Source organism: Ambystoma mexicanum, chromosome 3p (assembly GCF_040938575.1).
Source record: "Ambystoma mexicanum isolate Mex_15411 chromosome 3p, UKY_AmexF1_1, whole genome shotgun sequence".
NCBI classification, from domain to species: domain Eukaryota; kingdom Metazoa; phylum Chordata; class Amphibia; order Caudata; family Ambystomatidae; genus Ambystoma; species Ambystoma mexicanum.
In genome coordinates, this window is record NC_090925.1 from 1,139,758,387 (window position 1) to 1,139,783,065 (window position 24,679).

Genomic DNA, 24,679 nt, shown 5'->3' on the forward strand with positions numbered 1-24,679 from the left:
TACAGAGTCTGGTCAAGCAGTTCTGAAGAACCTTTTTGCTTTGTCCAACCTATGGTCTTGTTCGGTGGAATCAACCACAAGGATGGAGGAAAGGGAACGGGACGTAGGAGTAATTAAAGTCACTCGCCATAGTGACTAGAGTACTCATTGTCCGTAGTCCCTTTTCCTCCATTCGTTCCACCCACCTTCCCCCGTTGGGTACCTGAGCGTCCAATGTGTCCAAAGGGGACTGAGGTGAGGCACCAGAGGGCGGGGCCTTGGTGGAGTGTTCCAGAGGCTGCGCCCTCACAGGCTATGCTAAATTTAAAGGGGAAGCTCCATTTTTCACAGCTAAAGGCTCTGGTACCGTCCCCATGTTGGGGGATGCCCACAAGGATGCAGGAAAGGGGACTGGGTACTCTAGTCACTACTTGAGTAACTTTATTTTCTGCCCGCATTGCGACTAATTTATCTGTTTCTGTTGTTAGATGATTCTTTTCCGACACCAACGTTTTTCTGAAGTAAAGATGAGTTGACACTATATAATGGGTAGATGAATTTAGTTATGCGTTGCATTGCCAGGTGTTCATAGCGCATTAACTGCGGATTCTTGTTTTTTTCACTGCATTCTTCTGCTTGTCTTGCTGCTTCTATTGTATTTCAGTCCTCTGGAAAAATGGTGTTTTACAGCTCAGACCATATGGGTCGGGTTCTGTAGAGATGTCACATGACACCAATATATTTTTTTAGACTAATGCATCTTCGCAAATCTCCAAAAACATTCAGACATCATGTGCAGCTATTTCGGTTTGAAACCTGCGAGAAAGCTGAGCACTGATTTTTAAAAGCATACCTTAACTGAAAGTTTCAGGTAGACCGCAATGCCAGCTCATCCTATCATATAAAGAATACAATTTACAAGCCAATTTATTTTTGTGAGAAACTGCATGGACTATCTCTTTGAGCTGGTGGTGGTGGTGGTGGTGGTGGTGGCGGTGGTGTTGATTTAGTTGCTCTCCTCACCATAACATTAAGATGTCAACCTTCAGGCAATCAAATTGTGCAAGCATCCCATGATGTTGACCTTTATTCATGTATTGTTTGTGACAGGGGCGGGTCGACTATGGACTAATATTGAAATGTGCATTGCTGTCATTTAACTAATTTGTTTTGTCTTTTTTTCTTGTTTTTTGCAGAAGATGAACAAGTGTCAGCAGTTTAACTGTTGACTAAGTATTACGATTTTAACCCCACTCAGAACCTGAGGGACCTGGGAAGGACCATACTGTTTAACTGTCGGCTAGCGCTTGCAGTTTGCTGCTACTAACCTCCATAAACATGTTCTTATCTGAATGGTGAACGACGGGATCAGCTGGGCAAGTTCACCTTCCAATCTAGCAGCCATGACATTGCAAGGATTGTCATTGACAACATGAGGAACTGCTTGTAACAGTGGGAGGGACAAACTTATCCGAGGACCACTTGAACCTTCGTACGGAAGCCAGTGTCATTAAAGGGACCAGTTTTGGTATCTTGAGACCACAAGTTGTCACGAACCACTTGAAGCTTGGGAGCTTTTTAACGTCTTAAAATATATTCAACCCTCTGGTAGAGTTTCCCTAAATGTATTTTCTATACTGATGTGATGTTTCTAAAGGTTATTTTATGAGCAACGGAAATAGTTGTGGTTTCTATGCAGGCAACAGAGATGATGTAGTAATTTATTAAAAGGTAGAGAGTTCTTTCTTGCAGGTTATACAGTACTCTGGTTGTCTAATGCAGATGACAAAAGCATATAGAGAAATTGTTTCGTGTTAGCAGAGCATTCAGTGGAGCAGATATTTTGTAATTGGTCACATGATCAGTTACCAAATACAAAGTGGCACTTGCAATTGATAAATAGATCCATGAAGTATCAAACAATATATCCACATTAGCCTAAGGATAGCTCATTGAGTTCCCTCCTAGGTCAGCAGTAGCAGATCACGGCCACCTGTTGTTTTTCAGTATATAAATGTCTGAAATCACAGCTCTGCTGCATTCAGATCAGTGCATAACACCACACTTTAAAGACACAAAGAATGTTTTATGAGAGTAATCAATGGGAAACGAAGATGTTATGACTCAATTATTTTTAATCATTGCTAGAAACCACTGTGTCAATTCAATTCATAATTTTTCTTTTTGCTGTTATTGTGAAATATGCGATAAAATGACATAATGTGGAATTAAAGAAATCAAGCATCCCTATTTATTCGGAAACAACATAGTTGCATTTAAGCATTCCATATCTATAAATCTAGGCCTATAGTGTAAATTATGTATTCAGAGACATGCACAGTGCACTGGAAGTGCCCTGCAGCTTACCTGCTTTTAATTTGCTTGGGAAACCAGAGTACAGGCTCTAATTGTTAGGTAGGTTTAACTGGAAATAATTAATTTATCTTTCTTTTTTTCTTTCCGAGCACAACAATTGCTAGGTGTCATTGTATTGCCACAGTTGGACTTGCAAGTTGTGGCAGCATTTATAACTTTGTTTAATTGAAAATGAAAGTTTACAAGCAACGCTAGACACAAGGCGTTCTTTTTTTTAATACAAACTCTTAACCCCAAAAAAGTCTTACATTACTGCATTGTTTGACTTATCAAATTCAATAGTTGGCTTTCCTTGTACCTTTCTGAATGTAAGATTCTGCTAACAAAAAAAATATTCAATTGTGTTCATGTGCACAGACTGTAATGGTCAATTTGTGGTTGATCCATATGGAATTATGTTGAATCCATTTGATGCGTCAATTGTATTTATACTGTTTGTGGGCTTGTATAATTTAAATAGATGACTACATATTTATTTTCTGATATAAACAAATATTGTGATATTATTTTGTATTCTTGTCTGCATTCTTTTTTGTTTTATGTCCTTCTTATATTCCTTCAAATGCATAAGTTAGCAGAGTGCAGTAAGACTTAAAGTTGCCTTATTTGTACATTTAAAGAAATACTGCACTCAATGTAAAACATTGCAACAAAATTATGCTTAGAAAATGTTCTTTTCAATAGATTCCCCTATACTATACAACAAGTGTTAAGATGCTCATTGAAGCTCTATAAAAAAATAAGCGAATTATTCGAATTTGATAGAAAACTGAATTATTCGGTTCAAGTATACAATTTCACAAATATGCACCATTTCTTTTAAAGAAGTTGGGTGTTTCTTTTAGTAATATTAAGCTGAAAATGTAATCTGCTGTGGTAATATACAAAAACAAACGTTGAAAGGGAAACCCCTTCCTTTTCTTCCCTGCTATATTGCAGTAATGTTTTCTATAAAATAAGGAGCCTGCTTATTAATTAGCGGGAAATTGCTGTCAAAGAATTTTCATTAAACGTTTGGGGCAACCTAATTGGCTAGAAGCTATCTAATTTTAGAGCATATTTTGAAAGAGCAGACATCTGAACAGTTCTCAGACAAGAAAAACACTTTGAAGACGCAACCTTATACCTCTGTCATTACTGTATTCACACGGCTAACAGACAATTTCTGAAATTAATCATGAATTCAGTTAAAAATGAGCACTAGATAAGGGTTTGGCTCCATACACCACATACAAATATAATCATTCAACGTGATCTATTTGAAGTGTGTGTGTGTGAATGTACTTCTAATTTAGTGTTTCTAAAAATTGTCTGCTTAGGAGAGTCATGTGTGATAAATATGAATGTTGTTCACTGTATTTCCATACATGAGTAGGACAGCTTGGTTGTGAATGTTAATGTTCAAACAGTGGCTAATATTCGAACCTTAAGGTTTTAAAATCATGCTGACAGGGGATCACTCTTTTAGTTTGTTGCGTTCTTACAAATCTATATCAGTCTCTCAAGGTAGCAGAATTTAAGGAGATTTCCTGAGGTACAGTTGTTACTCACTTCTGTTAGTCAACACACATTTCAAATGTTATGTGGTTTGCAAAGCCACAAATAGACCATTCCTTTGTACAATCTTGAGGATGTGCTGCCTTGGAGCAGCAGATAGCTATACACATAGCAGTGCATCTCTGAAGAGGTCACCTGCTGCCTTCATCTTTCAGTGGTTGCTCAATGCGGATAGTAATAATGGTAATTACGAGCACCTGTTGTCAAGCGCTCCCCTAAAATAGCAGCTCTATATAATAAAGAATTATTATTATTATTGTCCCTGTTTGGAAAACTCAACCATTGATGTCTCAAATCTTGAAGTCTCGCAAAATATGGGTAGTCCAAGAGAAAGATGAATGCAAGCCAAGTGTTATCAAGATATGAATGTGGCTGGTTTGTCGGCACAGCACTTCAAAGCTTTTAATCTCCTAAATCAAGCTCATATTTAACGATTCTGCATGCTTAAATAATAAAGTGCAATGTGATCCTGTTTGTCACAGCATTCATGCAATCCCAAAGGGACAGTTTGAAATGCATGCAAAGGCACACACAATTGCTTTAGATTATGTATGTGACATGGTTGAATATTTACATTTCAAGCACTTGTTGTTCCAATGTGAAGAATGTAATGGAAATATCCATTATGACAGTGATGTTTAAAAGGAGTTCTTGGTAGTGGGCTGGCAGCTGTGAATGCAACAGGAAAGAAAATACAGGAAAGAAAATTCTAAGAACCATGCAGTGTTGCGGACACCACTTTCTAAAGGTGAGACTATCCAGCAGGGAGAATGTGCATAGAAGAGAGCATGCAACTTTAAAACGCTTTTTCTTGCACTGACCAGTCGGCTCTGAGATGATACCAGGTATCACAAGCGTACACGTTCGGTGATCATGTGCATATTATTATCTTCATTCCCTCAATTTCTTATGTATCTATAGGAGTTCTTCAAAACTTCATTATAGGTCTATCTAACACTGCGCGAGCCCATTTACGCAGAATAAATGTCACTTCCTGCCTTGTAGTCCCCCTTTTCTTTCAGCGGTCACAATTAGTTTTCAAACTCTGTATTTTTACAGTATGTCTATCAGTATTCATTTTCAGTTTTTCTTCTGCGTTCTGTATTCTTTTCAATCCAAAATCGAACCACCTGTTTGACGGACTTGTTTCCTAATAAATGCTGCTGGTTCTTCATCTCATGAAATATTACACCTTTTGCTGCTCGTGAGGTCTAGTGACACAAATCAATCCTCAATACGTGAATTTCAAATCACAAGTCTTGTAGGATTTTTACTCCATTGCGAGTGTTTACTAAGTTTCCAATTAATCATTCTCAAAACATGAGGGGAATCGAGATTACATTTTGGCATTTGACCTAAAAGATTACTTCCTCGATATTCCAATTATTCCAGCATAATAACATTCTCCAAGTTTTGTCATCGCAGGTCACCATTTCCTAGAAGTGTTTGCTGTCCGTCTTTGACTCCTACTAAAATGACTCTGTTCTGGATGCTGTCTCTCAGATAGATTCTTTGTATTAGTTGTAATCATAACATTGCACTCTTTTTGGCACAGATTTAGGGGTTCAATCAGTTTGTCAGAATCATTTTTAATCCGTCCAAGAATAATGCATTGCATTGAAGTAGTATTCAGCATTGGTCAGGCTGCCTGCCATGACCACTTCAGAGAGAGACCACAGAGACCATAGAAGAGTGTCATTTTTCTGTGGTTTGCCCGGAACACTCACTCTAACACTTCAGGTCTCAGGTCTCATGGCTTAGTGCATTTGTCTGATTGGAAAGTGATTAATAATAATTTGTGGCAGCAGTTGCCTTAACTGTCCCCATCTAAGAATCCTATGAGGACTACTGTTTAGTCGGGCAGGGCGTCAGCTCTATATAAATCTGGTTGTTACTAGGGTTTGTGCTTGGCTCCCATTCTTTCTTTTGCAGATACAAGACTAGAATTTTATAATCCAATTGAGGAATATTGCCGTCGCATTTTTGTAAATGAAGAGGTGTAATTTGCCCAAGATATGTAGTTGGGCAATACCTCTATAGGTCTGGGAAATTATTGCAACATTTATGCTTACAATATTAAAAGTGCTTATCCGAAAGTGTAGTAGGTAACACAGTACTGAATAGGCTAAAAGCAAATAGAATTGGCATTGAATGCTGCTTACAAAAGCCTACCGGAAGTACTTGATATTACAGCACCTCCAGAACAGTGATAATGTTTGTGTTGCTCTTAACGCAGGAAACCAAACATTTAATTGCTTCAAAGATGCACCCGAGAAGGCGGAACCTCCATTGTTAGGTGAAACCCTCTGGGCACTGAGTTGCATTGCCTGGGAGGACATTAGGTTTTGTATAGTCTTCCTCAAGGCCATCACTCGCGTCTGCAGATAAATTCACCACTCACCGTGCCTAGTTTTGAAGGCTATAACGTGCAGCGTATTTTTAAGAAGAAACAATATAGGAAGCCAATGCAGAGCATGCAAGAGAAGGTAAATATGCTTGAAGTGCCAAGCACATCGCATCATTCCAGCAGCCATGTTTTGTATGGCAGCTGCAGTGTCAATGTTAGGCATGCAGGCAGCTTTGCTTGGAGTCCAAACGCATTGTAATGAAAGCCTAAACCAGGGATCCAGTCTTCTGATGACCTGCAGAGAAGTAAAGCCCAGGCAATTTATAAAAGGATATATGCTTCCTTAAAGATTACAGCACCCTCTAGATACATGTTAAGGTTTTGGTCAAACACCACCATGATGTTTCATACTGCGTCACGAGTTAGAGAGCACACCGTTTACAAATGACACTTGCACGTCGTTTGGCACAGTTTCATTTGCCTGTCAGAACACACATACAGAAAGTGCCATGGCATTTTTTTTATTTCAGCCACTTTGTCTCCATCACGGTCGACTACCACAGTGACTTATGCAAGGAAGGCATGGTATCAAATAAGACAGACTACAAGTGATCACAGTTCAATGGTGTTTATTGAACTTCAATTGGGTTTGAAAAGCGCCTATGTAATCCTAAATCTAAGGATGGGAGCAGGCTACGACCATCAAATGATAACGCAGTCCTAGTCGAGTCTGTCAAAATAAAAGGGCCTATGCTAAAAAACCTATTGCCAATCCTTACTTATAAATACAGATAGTGTGTGAAACAATATGCAAAAGAAAGGTGTTCAAGAAATGATATGACAGGATATTCACACCGTTGGCTTCCCTGCTGCACGTTTTCAGCGTGGGACAAGGCGGCACACTCAAGCTTGGCACAGTCTCTGCCTTCTCCAGGACGAAGTTAAAATCTCAGTATCGGGGCCTTCTGTGCCAAAGTCTCTCTCATTCAAAGTCTCTTACTTCAGAGGGCCTGATGCGACAAACATGCAAAAGTTCCTTTCTCCTCAGGATTCTCATGTACAACTTCTTGGGTGATTTACTGTTCACCTCGGGTCCCCCTCTAACGGACTCAGACCCAGTTTCTTCAACCTGGGTCCCCCTCGGCTGGGCTCAGAGCCACTTTAATGCAATGTTTTCAATTGTTCTCCCAGTACCGGGCTCGGACCAACTTCCTCTACTTTTTCAAGCTTTCTGTGTGTGGGGAATTTTACTCAACCAGTCGCAGGACCACTTAGATTCACAATTACGCACTCTCTTCTTGATATGCTCTCTTTCTCACTTTCACTTTGCCATTTCTCAGCTGGATACCTTAAAGAGGCTTTCGACTGAGGACCCACGTGGTGCCAGACCACTCTGTCAAGGGTATTGTATCTTGCTTTAAAAGTTCAATCACTCATCCAGTACACTCTCCCCCTGGCTTCCCTCGTTTGGGCTTGAGCTACTTGTTTTATGATTCAGATCCCCCTCCTCTGGCTCAGATCTGCTGCTGTTCACTTTCTCGGCTTCCCTCGTTCAGGTGCAATCTTCACGCTTTATTCTTAAAGCCTTTAATGGTTCATGGACATAGCACAGACACTTCCGAATAGGCGACCGCGTCTTGCCTGGTCACTAGTATTACTCTGTATCATCTTTCAGATTACCAAACACTCGAGATTCTCTTTCTCTTGCGGTTGCCGTCCTACGCACAACCTTGCATCTTAGATACAGTTTCTTTCACTTTATCACAACCGGGTTTGTATTTTCCCTTTTCCACTCACCGGCTGCGCTGCTCAATGGTTTGTCTGCGTTTTCGCGCCTCCTTAATTCAGTCTTCTACTTTCAGCATGCCTCCCCAACTCAATCCCTCAAAGGGACCAGGCTTCTCTCCACGGCTTCAATGAAGGAAAATTCGGACTTTTCATATGGTTTCGCAAAACGTGGACTTCCTCTTTGGCTCTCTTGGAGTTTTTCCTTCACTCGCACAGCCTCTGGGACTTCAGGTTTCTCCAGCTCTAGTTGCTGCTGCCGCTCTGCAGAAGTCGTCCTTCATAGCCTCCAGCCTTGCTCAATATGTGCTTGTGAGCTCTGCCTTTTATCCAAGTTGGGAGAGTTAATTGGTTGCAGGTATAGATGATTTGGGTGAAGTGCCTGATCCTGCCTGGTCTTGTCAATGGAACAAAATGGGGTTTGTCCATAGGAACTAATGGGCCATGGGTTTCCATGGGTAACTCTCATTGCTCCAGGTTTATTCTTCCTCATCTCAGTCATATCAGTAGGATTATATGGGAGTTGTAATGTTTTGCAGAATGTGTAAAAAATATGTGTGAAAGGGTTTCATATAGAATGGACCTTTCAGGTAATGTTTTCTTAGCGTTATGACTGGGAAGAGGGACTTGGGAATAGTGAGTGGAGACCTTCTTATAACTATTTGTTGGGACGGTTCTGAATTTTCAAGGAGGACATGGTTGGAATGAGGTGGAGTGACACCATCCTACAAAAGCTGAGGGATTATCTGGTAAAAATGTCGGAGTAGGGGACGGGGAATACCATTTCTCAGCTAATGGTGTTCTCCCTAATGTCTCCAAGGGTTCTCCACCAAGGTGATCCTCGCTTGTGCTCCCTCAGGGTTGAAATCCAACAGAGATGGTCCACCCCTTGCCACTTGAGTATTTGATCCCTGGGGTTTCATAGTGAGAACACCCCTAGGTTTCTCACACTTGGCTTTTCAGATATATCAGAGCCTTCCAAGGGCTGCCTTCAAAAGAGACATAGGATTGCCCATCATCAGCATATTGATGCCCCTGCAAGCTGTGCCCCCAAATGATGTCACAAAATTGCCGGACACCGAACAATAAGGGGGCGAGCAAATAACCTGGTGTTATAAAGAACAGAGCCCATTTGCAAAACATAGATGCCCAATTGTACCTGGTAGGTCCTGACCTGCAAGAATCTGGAGAGCCTACGTAGAACTGTTTCCACCCACCCACCCCCAACCAGGCCAGGTGCCTTAAACTATCAAACAATCTACATAGTCAAAGGCGAGGAATTAAATAGAGCCTCTGTCCATGAGCATCTGTCATTAACTGTAAATACGAGGGTGGACTCTTCAATTTTTCACATTAAACGAGAGAGAGCAATAGCAATGCAGGTCACCAAATAATGTGTGAAGTCATTTTCTGGTTTATAGTCCACTCATTAGATTTCTCTATTTGGAGGTTTCTTCACGTGTACCCATTACCCCCTCTATACAGAAACAGGTCTCGAGATGTTCTCCAAGAAGTCACCCATGACCGGGTTCTGCTGCTAGTTCAACCCTTTGGTCCTTCAGCCTGCTCTACAAGTGTTCCCCTATTCCCTCGTACAGGTCAGTGGAAATAATGGAAGGCCATTCTGAGTAGGCTGAGCATGCCTTGGGTGAAAGGCATCAGAATGCCAGGCAGCCATATTGATATGGACGGCTACATTTGGGTTGCTCATAATGTTGGCAAGGTGTGCATTGGTGTCGGCAATGTCAAGTATTCTCGAGTTTGCCATTTCTTTGACTTCGGGTTTCGGCAACGCATGTTGTCTTGCATCACTTATATTTTTCAGTCATTAGCCAGATGAGAATTTACTTGGAGATGGCTATTGTTGGCTAGTTTCTAAAAGGCTGGGTTAATAATATCCCTTTCGTTCCGTATGCTAAATCATTGAGACTAAAATCTGTGTTTTTCGCAGTTTTAAAAACACCTAATTTGAGCGTATGAACGTATGCCACTTTTAAGGTGTGTGACGTTCAATACCGCATTTTTGGTGCCAGAAGAGTGAGTTCCGGGCATGAAAAACACATTACCTTACACTGTCTTCACAAAGGATAAGTGACTGTCAAGCGTGGGTTTTCTGACTTCTGCTTGGATCAAACATCATTCTTTTTGACACCACATTCTTTAGAGGCTAAAATATACATGTGGTTGTTCCTAAAGGCGCACAGTGCCATTGCAGATCTACAACAGAAGTGTGTTGTATGGACAATCTGTTGCTTTTATGTCATGATACATTGATGGCAGTGGTGGTTTCAAAGCAATATAAGTCACCTCCACTATTGCTTGTTGTAATGCAGCAAACAGGATTGCCATTGATGGAATTGTTGCTCGTTTTAACATTGTTTAGGGGTGTTTCAATTCAAGAGAAGCAAATCGAGAGTGTTGCAGAATGAAGACAGCTTTAATATTGGATTAGACTTTTTAATAATAAGTGAGGACGTTAGGAGGACCTGTCCTTATGCGACCAGGGTTTGCAAAGCGTGTCTACTGAGTACATCGGATTTTATGTGCCAGCTCTCATTTGTCATGGTGCTTTCAAGAGTTTGACAAGTTTATTCATACAATGCAAAACGGCATAAAAAAAACTTTCCATACCACAAGATAATTTGAGCCAAGTGAACAGTGTAGCGTGCTTTCGGCTTGACTGAGGTCAGACAGGTTGCTGTTTTCCAGCATGTGTACCTTTTAGGAACATCATTTATTTTTCAAGCCATTTTCGGGCTCGTTTATTTTCTGATATTTTCCTAATCAAACATCAATTTGCTAGAAGCATGGATCAAGACACCATAAACTATCACACAAACAATATTGTGTGTTGATTTTAGATCATGCACAGTGCCTTGCTTCTGCTGACCCTTGCTGTATGTTTTTGGCACCAGCTGATCACATTGATTAGTGGTAGTTGGCAACGCAATCAGGGTTGCATTGCTCTGGAAGAGATGATCTCCCTTTCAGCTGTCAGTTACCTGGGAGATTAGATGGCTGAAGTACGTTTGTTGAGTTCATAAGTTGGTCATATGGAGAAAGAAGCACCAGGGCTCCAGATAGGATTTTGAGGTGGGAGTACATTACACTCTTCTTTTGGGAGGGAGACGTTAAAGGATGGTTCATGGACTAAACAAAGTTGTTTTCGTTGTGTAGTGAGATATTTCTAAAAACGCGTACATTTTTAAAACTTAAGTTATTGTTGTAACACTTAATTTCTTTGTGCCTAGAAATTACAGGAAGCGAAAAGATGTTATTTTGTGTCATTTGCCCAATTAAGGAGAGTAAAATAGACAGACCTGCAGCTTTATCATTTAATAAATCATAACAGTTAAGGTCTGTTGATTTGTTTCCTTGCCTCTTGTGCACATCCCTTGGCCCTTGCAGCGTTTGCTTTTGGTGGGTTTAATGGCTCATACTGACCCCCGGTTTGTCATGCAGAGCCCAGGATGTGCACTGCTTGCACTTCACATGATGGTCTAACATGTCATGTAAAGTGGTCGTGTGTTTCGCATTTTGGCTGCTGTTGCTGATATGGCAAATGTCAGCCCAACCCGAATTGTGAGTTGTGATACCTCTCCAATGTGTGTGTTCTAAATGAGCAGACACACTCAATGGCAAATTCCTCGCATAGTTTACAAAATCATAATTTACAGAACGCAATTTGGGTGCAAGGGGAATTACCTTCATGACAGCTGCTTGCGTCCATCTATCTTTTAAAGGCTTTATGGGTTAGTGCTTGTTCTCCCTTTGACTGTGTGATGTCCCTGGTGGATGTCTGCAGCTTGTCCATCTTTGTGTAGCAGCTCTTAAATTAAGGCGCAAAATGAAACTATGGGTTTGCAGTTTCTCAAAGGAATTGCCACATTTTAGCTTTCATTCCAACCATAAGAATGTGAAAATCTAAAGGTAATGTTTCTTTAAAGGATATTTAAATATTTAATATGTCAGCCAGAAGACCTTATATAAAGGCCTGCCAATCACAGCTATGATTCACACAATTCTGAGGAGGTCTGGAATGTGATCTAGGGTCTTGATTTATGAGAAAAGAACCTAGAAGGGTAGCCAATTCCCCAAACCTGTACAATATGGAGAATTTAAGTAAAATGGGGAACATATTTACTGTAAAGGAAATAAATGCTTCTTAGTCCTTGAACAGTACTCGTAGTGCAGCATTTTACAACTGGTGTACACCTTTTTCTAATGTAGTATATCCTCTCTAAAAACATACCTGTCCATTCTTTATTTGGATTTTCATCCTTCTTTTGCAATTTATTTTGTTTCATATTTTGTTTGTGTGCCATTCTGTTGGAAACCTCATTATAGGCACACAATACACAGACGCAGATTTTTTTCTGTGATGTTAGCTCGTCACGGTTTCATGCATTATATTTCTAAGACCTCTCTGTTGTACATTATGCTCGGGAAAATGGTTTATTTTTCTTTTAGATGCCTATGTCTCCATTAAATCGTAATTGATGTAGAAGCTTCATTCTTTTCAATACTTGTTTCAAATAAATGTTTGTTTTACCATCCGTGAACCATAGAAGAAACCTCCTTTGTACTTAATCAGGTTGGCCATTTAAATGTGTTTGGTTGCCAAAGGAAAACTTGAAATCTGGCTGTTGTGTAGCATTTTCTTTTTTGACAGTGTAAAATGCATCAAAGCAATACTCATACGCCCCTTTCCTTTTCCAACCTTGTGGGTGTTCCCCAACATGGGGACGGTACCGGAACCTTTGGCAGTGATAAATTAAGCCTCCCCTTTAAATTTACAGCACAAGGAGATGAAGCCCGGGGCATGGGAACACCCCCGAGAACCTGCTCTCTGGCGCCTCACCTCAGTCCCTTTTTCCCCACAGACGGTGCCGGACCTGGCAGCTAGGCACAGTGGCTTTTTCATCTTTCTGCGTGCTCTCCGTTCTTTTTAAAAAATCTTTTTTACCTTCATTCGGTGCCTTGCCTCCTCCAGCACATGTTTGGTGCAGGAGGTTTCACGAGATGCGCATCCTGCGATGGCTCGTTCCCGTCCTCGGACCCCCCATGTTGTCCGTATTGAGTGCATAGGACCCGACAACCGCTGGGAGGTGTGGGCGGCTTGTAGCACTCTCGGTCACCGGGACTTGAAGAATCGTCTTTCCCGCTCGAGGGACATCTTCCATTCTTCTCCTCTAGGTCACCTTAAAGAGTTTGTCGCCAGGACCCCACGTCAAGACAAGGTAGGCCCTTTGTTTAGCAAGATTCCTCAGCACAGAGACTCCTTCCCGGGGCTTCCACTGGGAAGGAGACCTTGGATTCTGGTTCTGGCAGACCCGAGGCTGTTAAGGCTACCAGCTCCCAACACGAGAGGCTCCTCCGGGCGTTCCGTTGACGGACCCTAGGCCGGCAAGGCTACTGGCTCCCAAACCAGGGGGCTCTTCCAGGCCATCCACGGAGGGACGATCCAGTTTGTCGTCCTCTTCTGCCCCAGTGGCCAAGGGACTGTCATGTTCTACCTCCAGGAGTCAGTTCAAAGCATGATCCAAAACTACTACCAGCTACATAGCTCAGGGCTCCCAGCCTACCGGAGCCACCTCTTAGGTCGTTGTGCAGGGCCATTCGACTACCGGCCAGCGGGCTGAGGGCTCTGAGTCTACCAGTGCCATCTCTGAAGTCGATGCTTCTGCTTCAGGGACCATGGAGTGCCCGTCCATGTCTGAGCTAGCACGTGGTGCCCGGCCGGCGCGTCCTCCCTCTCAGGGTGTAGCGGTAGGCCCAAAGATGGCAGACAAGTACACAGCAGAGCCTGATTGGCTGGCAGCCATCTTGGATCTGGACTCTGGGTCTGTTCCCAGTTCTTAGCCCATAGTGGGCCCTGCAAGAAGGTTCCGCTGCCCTTCCCTCGGGAAGCAGCGTTAGACCCTATGGTACAGGTCGGATGGTCTCCACAGGGCTACATCTACCTCTCTCAGCCTTACGGCTACACGCCCCAGGCACCTAGGTTATTCAATTAGGAAAGGAGGCCCAGTGCAGCTGAGGGCCCTGCCCCTCATGATCCATCAGCGTGTGAGGATTACTTCTTCGAGCGCTTCCTCCTCCTCATGCACTCCCCACAGATGACAGGGCTCCTTAAGGGCATCGTTCGGGAAGTGATCCCACAGGTTGTGCCTCCTAGGCCTCCACCTCTGGACCCTCCTCCGGTTCCTCAGACAGTGCCAGTGATGCAGCCTGTTCCTCCTCCGGTCCAGGCCCTATCGGTACTGCAGTGCCCTCCTCCTCCTATACCACTAACACCTCCCCCACAGTCACCTATGAGTGTGGATCAAGGGGGAACCCCTCTGGCTCCTGTGTCCCAGGAACAGGACTCCCCTCTGTCTGGAAAAAGAGGGGGGGCAATGATGACGAAGACACACAGCACAAAGTGCCTTCATCAGTGAAGGCATTTCATGACCGTCTTCACGGCCTTGCAGAGTTATTGGGGGGTCCCAAAGCCAGAGCAGGCCCCCGCAGGAGTTGGGGGTGTTGGTGCAGCTGCTGGCCCAGCGTGCCATGAGCCGTTCCGGCATTCCACTCCAAAAAGAGGTCCTGCAGGTGGCAAGAAAGATCTGGGAGAAGCCCTGGGCCGACACCCAGATGAACAAGAAGTTGGACAGCCGGTTCAGGCTTTTGGATGGGGAGCCATTCCTCCTGGCCTCCCAACCCCATCCCCAGCCGCACTCTTCAGTGGTGGTGGCAGTTTCCTTAAATTCAAACCCATCGCCTTCGTCCTCCTCTACAGGGGCTGCCTCCAGTTGTCTTTTCAAAGAGGACTAAGCCCTCGAGTCTTTTGACAAGCATTGCTACCTCAACTCTGTGCTGCATTTGCAGCAGGCCAATGCTGAGGCCCTCCTAGCTGCGGCGAACCAGCCGCTGGGGTGAGAGACTGGGGATTTCCTGCCTGAACTCTCTCTGGAGGGACGGGCTTCCTTCAAGGCCGGCCTGACAGAGGCCCTGGCAGTTGCGCAGGACCTCATGGAGTGTACAGTCTCCCACATCAACACAGCAAGCAGGGGGCTGTGCATGGGGGTTGAGATGAGGCGGACGACGTGGGTGCATGTCACGAATTTCTCCTCTGATGTGCAAGACAGGATCCTGGATACTCCTTTTAAGGGGTCAGATCTTTTTCATTTGTTCACTGATGACAAGCTAACGAAACAGAAGACCTACACAGACTGCAAAAGTCCTTCCCTCAGAGCCAGGGCAGAACTGACTTCAAGCCCCGCACTTTCAGCGGCTTCAAGGGGTTTCAGGACATGGTGCATGGAGGCCAGTCAGGTCCCCCACTGACCACAGTATGAAACAGAGGACATCATGCATTTCCACTCCCCCTCCTTCGCTCCCGCCTCAGATGCCAAAAACCAATGACGTAACGGTCAGGGAACATAGCCCTCCTCTAGGGGGCTGGATGGCTCTCAGGACAGCTGGAAGCATTGTTTCAAGAGTTCTTGGATCCTTTCTATAATCTCCACGGGCTTCAGTCTTCCTCTTCCTTTTCCTCTACCCTTCCTCCCCTCCTATGCTTCAGATAGTGTGCCCAGCTCTTTTACAGCAGATCGTCTCTCTGCTGAAGATGCTGGGGGTGGAGCCACTTCTTCAGTCAGACAGGGGCTCTGGCTTCTACTCTGGGTTGTTTGTGGTACCCAAGAACAACCAGGCTGGCCTGAGAGTAGTCCTGCACCTGTCATTCCTCAACCTATTTACCGCTCAAACGCTTGAAGATGATTACTCCAATGCACATAGCCGAGTCTCTGTGCAGGGGACTGAATTTCTTCCCTAGACCTCAAGGATGTCATACCTTCATGTCCCCATCTACCAGCCGCATCATACATTTCTGTGGTTCACTATTATGTTGTACCACTTCCAGTACAAGGTGCTGCCTTTCGGCCTCAACTCGGCTCCTCAGGTGTTCACGACGATGATGAATGCGGTGGTGGGTCTCCTCCGCTATGAGGGCCATCACGTACACCCTTATTTGGACGACAGGCTGGTGAGAGCCAGCTCGCTCGAAGAGGGCGGTGCATTCCTGCCGCTGGCTGACTGATGTTCTTCACCAGCTGGGTTTTTCCCTCAACTAGTGGAAGTAGCAGCCAACTCCTGCCCAGGATGTGGAGGTCCTTGGAGTGCGCTGGGACACAGCCATGCAGCGGGGTTTCCCACTGCCTGAGAGGCTCCTCTCCCTGCACAAAGCGATAGGGTACTTTCTGGCCAGTTCGACCACCTCAGCATGGTGATTACAGCACCTTCTTAGACTGATGGTGTCTTGCGTGGTCACAGTTCCGCATGCCCGCCTCAAGATGAGGTGCCTCCAGCGCCACCTGGTGGCCAATTGGGACCAGCAAACGGGGTCTCAGTCAGACAGGATTCCAATTCCCCTGCCCCTCCTCCGAGAGATGGTGGTTGATGGACTGCAATGTGGCAGTGAGAGCCCCTTTACCCTGCCAGAGCCCACTCTGGTGGTGACGATGGATTCCTCGCTTTTGTGCTGGGGGGCCTACTCGATTCATAGCACATAGTCCAGGGCAGAAGTCCTCCTGCATATCAATCTGCCCAAATGCAGGGCGATGGGCCAGGCTCTGAAGGCTTTTCTGCCGCTCATCAAGGACAAGGCGGTTCTGGTCGGGACCGACAACTCCACAACAATGTTTTACTTGAACAAGCACGGTGGCACCCATTCTGTCCCTATCCTCCTGTGCATGGATGCTGTGTCAATCTGGAAATGGGCCCTGTCGGAGGGGATATGGATTTCCTTGGTCCATCTCCTGAGGGACAGAAATGCTAAAGCGGACCAGCTCAGCCCCTTGGGGTTCAACACCTACGAGTTACACATCAACTGTTTATTGCCCCTGTTCCAGAGATGGAGGGTTCTGGATCTGGGCTTATTCGCATCTCCTATCAATTCCAAGTGCCCCTGGGTTGCTTTGTGGGAAGGATGGGGTCAGGGATCTGTGAGGGGGGACACGTTGCAGCTCTGTTGGCACAGCCGCAAGTGTTGTTTCCTCCTTCTCCTTCATCCACCTCTGTTGCTCCAGCGTTTCCTTTGCAAGTTCCAGGTGTCGTTGGGCTGCAGACTCATCCTGATTGCCCCTCACTGGCCGTCGAGGGCTTGGTTCTCGGATCTGCTGCCGTTGTGCTCCCAGGGGCCCGTCCACCTTCCAATGCCCAGCAGGGGCTAGCTGGCGCAGTGGAGCACCCGGACGCAGCCATGCTAGTCCTTGCGGTCTGGTGCCTGACCAGCTGAGACTTAACTATGCTCAGTTGTCTGGGGACAACTGGGATATCATACAGGAGGCCAGAAAGCAATCTACGTGGTCTCAGTACACGAGTAAGTGGACTAGATTCTGCCACTGGGCTCGTGACAAGGGGCTGGATCCACTCTCCTGCTCCCTGGACGACGTGCTGGCTTTTCCCACACATCTTGCTAAAATATTCAGCATAGCCATGTATTAAAGCATATGTGTTAAAAGGGGACTGAGGTTAGGTGCCGGAGGTCGGTGTCTTGGGGGCGTTCCCACACCCGGTGCTGCGCCCCAGCGCGCTGTACTAAATTTAAAGGGGAAGTTCAATTTTGCCCTGCCAAAGGTTCTGGTACTGGCTCTATGTTGGGGGACGCCCACAAGGAGGGAGGAAATGGGACTAAGGACTATGAGTACTCTAGTCACTACAGTGGGTAACTTTAATTTTCCTTCTGATTAGCAGTCCTTTCCTATGTCCATGCTGGTTAAATGGTCAGCTCACAATCATGTTTTAGTGGCAGATCATAGCCAAACCTAAAACACTAGCTTGTCCTATTGAGTGCCAGTTTGTGAGTTAAAGGAAATACCTTCTGGTTAGCAATTCCTTTATCTGAGGCAAAACTGCAATCCAATAACCACTGATGAACCAGACACTTGCCAGGTCCTATAGGTTACCATTCTTTTAGGATGAGCTGCATGCCCACCAAGGTTTTTTCAGTGCATAGGATATTAAAGCAACTAAGTCGATCATTGTTAGCTCACCCATTTCCAAATGGCCATTCATGATGAAACATTGAAAAAGCTGTGAGGGCACAGAGATAGGCGAGAGACACAGGAGTGGTAAGTTGCTTGGTATACATTTTTATTGAAAGTAAATAAAAAGGGGAGTTTGGGGAAACTCCTACCTTTCCCTAAATCTAAGAGGGGTTTCCCTGCCTCAAAAAAGAAAAACTCAAGTCTGTGTCGGAATGTCCAAAATAAAGTTCTTCGTCCTATGTCCAAAACCTAATCTGACCCTCACAATCTAAACTCAACAAAGAGTACCAAAAGGGGAAAGGATGTCCCTTGGCTGATCACCTGCAGCCAAAGTTTGTTTTTTCCAAAATGAAAGTTCTAACAAGAAAACCAAGGTGTTCCAAAAGAAAATTTCCTCAGTGCTCAAACAGGGTTATTTTTCTTGGGGTGGGTTGACAGTCTGTGATTTTTAGGATATCCCTCTTCTTTATCCAACTTTATGTTCATTCACATCCTTGATTTTACTCTCCTGCCTAGTTTTGTGCGAGCCTCTGGGATATTGCCGCCCCTTTGGTAGTCTGGATTCTTTAACAGTCTTTACCTTGTTTGGGTATACTCTCCTACCAAGGTCTATGCATCTGTTCACTTGTCCAACATACTTGGTTCACTAACCTGCCAAATATTTCCAGTGTTTTTCCAAAACGCTGGGACAAGGAAGATTCTCATGAGCATAGTACACGCTTGTTCCTAATGGTGTTTCTCTAGTAGGATGAGTACACTCTCCTGCCTCCCTCAACCGGTAACTGAAACTTTGGCTTTGTGGGAGATTCGCCTAGCTGCCTCTCGAGCCAGTGTACCTTCACACCGTTGGCCGTACCAAATGCGTGAGACTCCCGTGGGGAATGCCTTCTGCTCTTTCCCACTGGTATCCCATTTGTTTGGTGTCTGGTGCGTGCTGTCTGTCGCCGTGGAGTTCGTTGTCTCAGGGAGTTTTGCTGCTCCAATGTTCTCTTTCACATCAGCAGCCTCTCGGTTCAGCCCCCTGCTCCTCCTGCCAAGCATCAATAATAGTTTGGTTTCTGGTCAGCCCTTGCTGATCTAAGCCCTTTGGCTCTTCTGGGCTGCCTGCTTTTCCACTGCTGACGTACTGGTACTTGGCTCTGCTGTCGTTAAGGCATCTCATCTCGGGTTAGTGGTTCACTCCAGTGGATTTTCTTTGAGAACGGGCCAGCTGTTTGCACACTGGCCTTCTGTTCTTCATTTCGTTCCCCATCTCTTTCTCTTCTTCAGTTGTGAACCAGTATTGAACTTTTCGGTTAATTCTTGATCGCTCGCTTCTCTCTGACTTCTCTTATTCAGTCTGCCTCTACTTCTTAACCGCTCCGAACCACTTCTACTACTTAGTTGGTTTGTTCTGCCGTACTTCTTATTGAATGTCCTAAAGAACTGGAACATTGATGGTGGTTCTTATGTCTCCTCTTTGCATCTCCATGGGGTCTCCTCATCCCAGTATTATACATACCTGTTACTAGTGTTATTTTACATAAATACACTGTTTGGTGTGGCACGTGAGTGTTTAGTGTAGGGGAAATGGTAAAAACCTTTTGGTCATGTCATATTTTAACCACTGGAGTAGTGTTTGTTTGCCAATAAAAAGGGACATTATCCTTGGATTCGTCACAAAGCCCAGTTCTATTCTTTCTAAAAGGTAGGCTTACATCCGTTTCCTGAGATAGTTCAATAGACTCAGGTTATACTTTTTTTTTTCTTTATTTATGAATTAATTTTCTTATGTCTTCTAACAAGCCCAGCCATAGTTTACCAAATAAATAGATTGTAAAGAAATCAAAAAGAATCCATCAACATTTCATCGTTGCCACCATACAAAATCCACAAACAAAAACCCCAAAACGTACATACAGTTTCGTCTTAGTTTCAACAACCTGTATCCTGGTAAAGGTATCTATACATCAGTTTACTTCCATTCACAATATTCATTACCAGCCTACCCAGCAAGGGAATGCTGGCACACACCAGTGATTGCATCTCAATCTTACGGAAGTCGGGGCATCAGAACATATGGGAAATTTACCATATGTAAAAATGCATTCCAGATTGTATACTCCTCTCCGCCCGCTCTACTAACTACAGTTGTTCGCCATAACACCCTTTTCACAATCGAACAACCTGATGAAATCCCTACTTCACACCTATATAGTATGGGACCAGACTAGCTTTATCACATTGCTTATCGCTACAACTAGCCTTCCATTTCATGGCAATAAGCCTCCTATTCAATATTTATTAAATGCCAGGTTGTACTCCTTGATTGATTCAGATTCGCAGTACGTTTTTCTGAGAGTTGCCGCTCAGTAGGCTGCCACTAGATTTGATCTTGAAAATGTCCCAAGAGATGAATGGAGTTAATGTTTCACCCAAACTCTTCATAACCTGTTGTCCAAAGAGTTACACATACGCTATAATAAGTATAGGGGCTCAAACCTAATGCCTTAATACAGTTCGAAAGTGAGTTGTACATTTACATATCAAGATGTTATCAAAAATAAATGTCAGAGTCTAAAATCCACAGTAGAGGCTAAATGTCTTCGGAGGAAGATATTAATTTTCTTTTACACTGCTCTTTCAGTGCCAGAATGTTCCCCGTAGAAATACTAGCACGTTAATATTTACCACATCGTATGTCACTCCTTTAATGCAGTTTCCTTTTTAACACATCTCAGATACATCTTTAACATGACAGAATCCACTTAATACTAGTCACAATTAGATTGCTATTAAATATATTCCTACGTGTCACTACCCGCAGCGGTGATTCTTGCCAATTTCCAGTCCTTCTGCTTTTTTGGCCATTTAGATGTTATTGACAGCTAGCCTTGTACTTTCTAAATTGAAGGTGTCTCCTTTCTGCCACATCATCCATAGTCGGAACTTGCAGTGTACATTTGCTTATTTTATTTTTAGTAACACCCTCTTGTGCCTGGGATCATTTTGGACCAACACTAATCTTTTTAATTAAATACTATTTCTCAAGATATATTACTGAGGTAAAGTGATTAGGGCATAGATTAACAATTTGCTTAAAAATGATATATCACATCAAAGAGTTGGGTGACGAAGGTGCAAAGACTGGGCCGTATGTTAACATTTTAAAAGTAAAAAGAATGTATAAATTATGAATAAAAGACAAACAATAGAATTGCTGTATATTACTTTATAAGTTCAAGAAATTCAACTTTTTTTAAATTGAAAATAAACTGTGATTGTTCTTTTTAATACAAAATGGTTCATTGTAACCTATACCCTGCATACAGATGCCCTTTCTGGACTGGATTAGGCCAACTTCTTAAACATTTAAAACTGAGCCTAATATCTTCTCCCTGTGGCTCACCTACCCACACCCCAACAATGCTGTTCCTTGCTGTCTCGCCACTCTTCCAGCTACTAGAAGGGTATTTTAAACTTCAACTTTTTTGTTTATTCTGCGTTTTCACATTCAAGATTCTATGTTTTATACATTTTTCATTTGAAATTTAGAGCCGCCTATCTTTTTCTTTCTATATTTTGACTAGTTACCTGAATACAGTAAAGTGTGTAGTTTAATATGTGATTAATATTTTGTGTATATATACATATGTAAATATGACTGTTGAGAAACCACCAAAAAAGAGAGCATCTCTTTGGGAAGGTTTGTGTACTTGGACTACACGTTCAGGGTTGCCTTTGGTTGTGTGTTTTGCCTCTCAAATTGTTTGGAATGCAGTTTACCTTGGTATTATGAATTTATAAATAAGTGAGCATATTGTCAAACTGCACAGTTGTAATGATTTTTCCAATAGCAATTGTACTGCACAAGTCGGTGATTGTAAAGTATTATGTAACAAGCAATGTGTCTCCTATTTTTTGATACCTCTTACACATATGTCTTTTAGAAAGACAGTGCTGATGTATGCTTTTTGTATTTTAAACAAGTGATTGTAAATACTGGTTATATTTTTGGTTAAGAGAATGTTTGAGTCCTGTTTATTCTCCAATCTACTAATTTGGTGGAAACAATAAACAACCTACAAAATTATTGCGTCTCAAATATTTGTTTCTGTGGTTCGGTGATATTATGGCAATATGAAAGTAAATGATTGAAATGCAATAAACTTGGCCACTATGATCATATGTCTGCTTTAGTTCCCTTCTGCCAGGGCATGACTGTTTTCCTTGCACATTAAACTGTGTATTTAGAATTGGGCAAATATCAGATCCAATTTGGTCCACTTGCAAAGGTGGCATGAAAGAAAGCAAACTATTTAGCGTTAGAATCTAGTGCCTTGTGTTAAATTATTATATTTTAAAACCTTCCTATAGACCAGTGCAATGGTAAAACAAACATGTCACACGATAAGGACAAATGGGAAGTACGGTTAGGGGCCTGTATTCCATAAAGATGGAACATAATTAATCTGGTTTTTATATTAATGTGTCCAAAGATGTTTAACTACCTCCAAATTCAAGGCGAAACATAATGTGTTGCAGAATGCCAATGTTCTATGGTGCATCCCGCTTACATCTGCCCAGTACAGTGTAACTGTTACCAACTGCTATTTCACAATTATTTGCTACATTAGGTGGACATTTGCTCTTGCATGCAAGATTTGGTTTGAAATTGTAGTTTTCTTTCAAAACTGTCTCGTCGTCTGGATTTTTTCGAGTCATGCATTTTCAGTACTATTTCCGAGTCTTTTTTCATTATTTAACATTCAAATTTCTTACATTACTTTTCAGTTTTTTAGTTTTGCCCTGTCTTACAAGAATTCTCCATCTTGATCGGGCAATCGTTCCTGAGTTAAAAAGGCCAGGAAATGTGAACTTGTGTGGCTCATCAGAAGCACAGGGGGCACATGCAGGATCCCTAATGCAAGCAGTGTCGCCTTTTGCCACCAAGTCATTCAGCAAAAGCAATGACAAAGTGTTTATGGTGAGACCCCCAACCTCTTTTAGGGTATGCCGTCAAGCCCAAAACAACTATTGCATCCAAAACAGATCTAACAATAAGTTCAAAGGCATCCTTTTGATATGCCTATTTTCTTCCTCTTTTCTCATATACCAGCCGGAGATGGTTCTAGCTACAATTTGCATATAAATTAATCCAAAGTTATCAGTACGTGTCACTTTAAAAATGCCACTTAAGGTAATCAATATATAGTAACATTAAATCCTGGATTAGAATTTGGAATGGGTTCATTTATGTCTAGGTTTTCCTAATAATTATTTGTGGAGAGAATCCAGCTTGCTCTGTATTTCCACGATAAATGTTCAGTGTAGCGAGGCCCAGTCAGGCCTTACGTCAGGAAACCGTGCCGTTTCCAGTATCTGCAGAATTTGCTGTGGTAGCTTTTGATTGAATGTGTGACCAGTACTTTTTTGTTACATCTGTTGCAGCCTAAATTATGCTTCTTCCTGTTTTTATTGTCCTCTTTACCTTGCTTGCTACTCACAAGTAGACAGAAATGATCACTTGTACAAGCAAGTACTTGAGAAGCTTCAACTTGGAAGTGTTATTAGAATATGACAGAACTGTGACAAATTGCTTTTTCAACTTAAATAATACTTGTTTATTTCTTAATTTACACCTCCGTCGGTGGTTACTAACCTAGTTCAAGCTGACTCTGTTAAGGGAAATCTGTGAGGTTGCGTCCCCCTTCATTCTAGGCTCTCATTTAATTGTGATTGTTTACTGTTCACGCTTCCATCGCACCTCTTGTTGTAAATGTTTACATTTGCATCAGTGATAAGAATCTTTATATTGTTTTCTTGACTGAACATGGAAGGACAATCGCATCCAGACCCTCCAGACAGGATGGTGAATGCCTAGCTATTCCCTCGTCCATTTGGATAGAGCAAATTAAAAGGGGTGGATGCTTGGCAATGTTCTACAAATATCATCTGGATAAGCATCAGTCTGTAGCAGTATGGGAAAGTTCACTGAGAAAATAAACAACCCTCTGCTGTCCCTTGCTGTATCAGTAAATACATTCATGGTGTTCGGAGACTTTAATATTTTTGCTAAAAATCTATTAGATTCCTATGCTGTCGAGGTAAGAAACGATGCATAAACTACCAGCTTCTCTTTTGCAGGCGCAGGACCTACTCTTAAGAGGGGCACTCCTTGGATTGGCTTTTGATAAATAATATTCCCATTGCTAATCCTTTAGACAAGACACCAAGGTACAATTCATCAAAAAGGTCAGACAATATAGATTTCTTAAATCTTTTTCAATCAACGCAGATTTTTAATATGTGGTAATTTCCTCCGATTTAAGTGAACAAGTTCAGTTTTATAATATTACTTTCACAGGCACCACTAATCAACTTGCTCCAAATTCTAACGCTCGTTGAAGTCTATTATATACACTATCATTTCAGGAGTTTCCAGTTTTCTTAAAGGAGGCAGAGGGGAAGTGCTCCATGGATACATCCCCTGCAAACACATTACACCTTCATGATCTTTGGGCAAGATGTACAAAATAGATATTAGGTGCTAAAATAGTTCTTTACCAATGAGATTGAGGAACCTGAAAACTCTGATACATTTTTAAAATCTTTAACCTACTCTAGT

The 24,679-nt window shown here is 43.0% G+C and overlaps 1 protein-coding gene across 7 annotated transcripts in view; it reads left to right on the plus strand.

Moving 5' to 3' along the window:
• RAPGEF6 (Rap guanine nucleotide exchange factor 6) overlaps nucleotides 1-22,144 on the plus strand; it is a 1,719,096-nt gene extending 1,696,952 nt beyond the window's left edge. For all 7 annotated transcript variants that reach the window (XM_069652531.1, XM_069652536.1, XM_069652533.1 and 4 more), the window contains one exon: nucleotides 1,176-22,144. In XM_069652531.1, coding sequence (XP_069508632.1) covers nucleotides 1,176-1,201 — 26 coding nt within the window. In that variant the 3' untranslated portion in view covers nucleotides 1,202-22,144. The remainder of the gene's footprint in view (nucleotides 1-1,175) is intronic.
• Nucleotides 22,145-24,679: the final 2,535 nt, after the last annotated feature.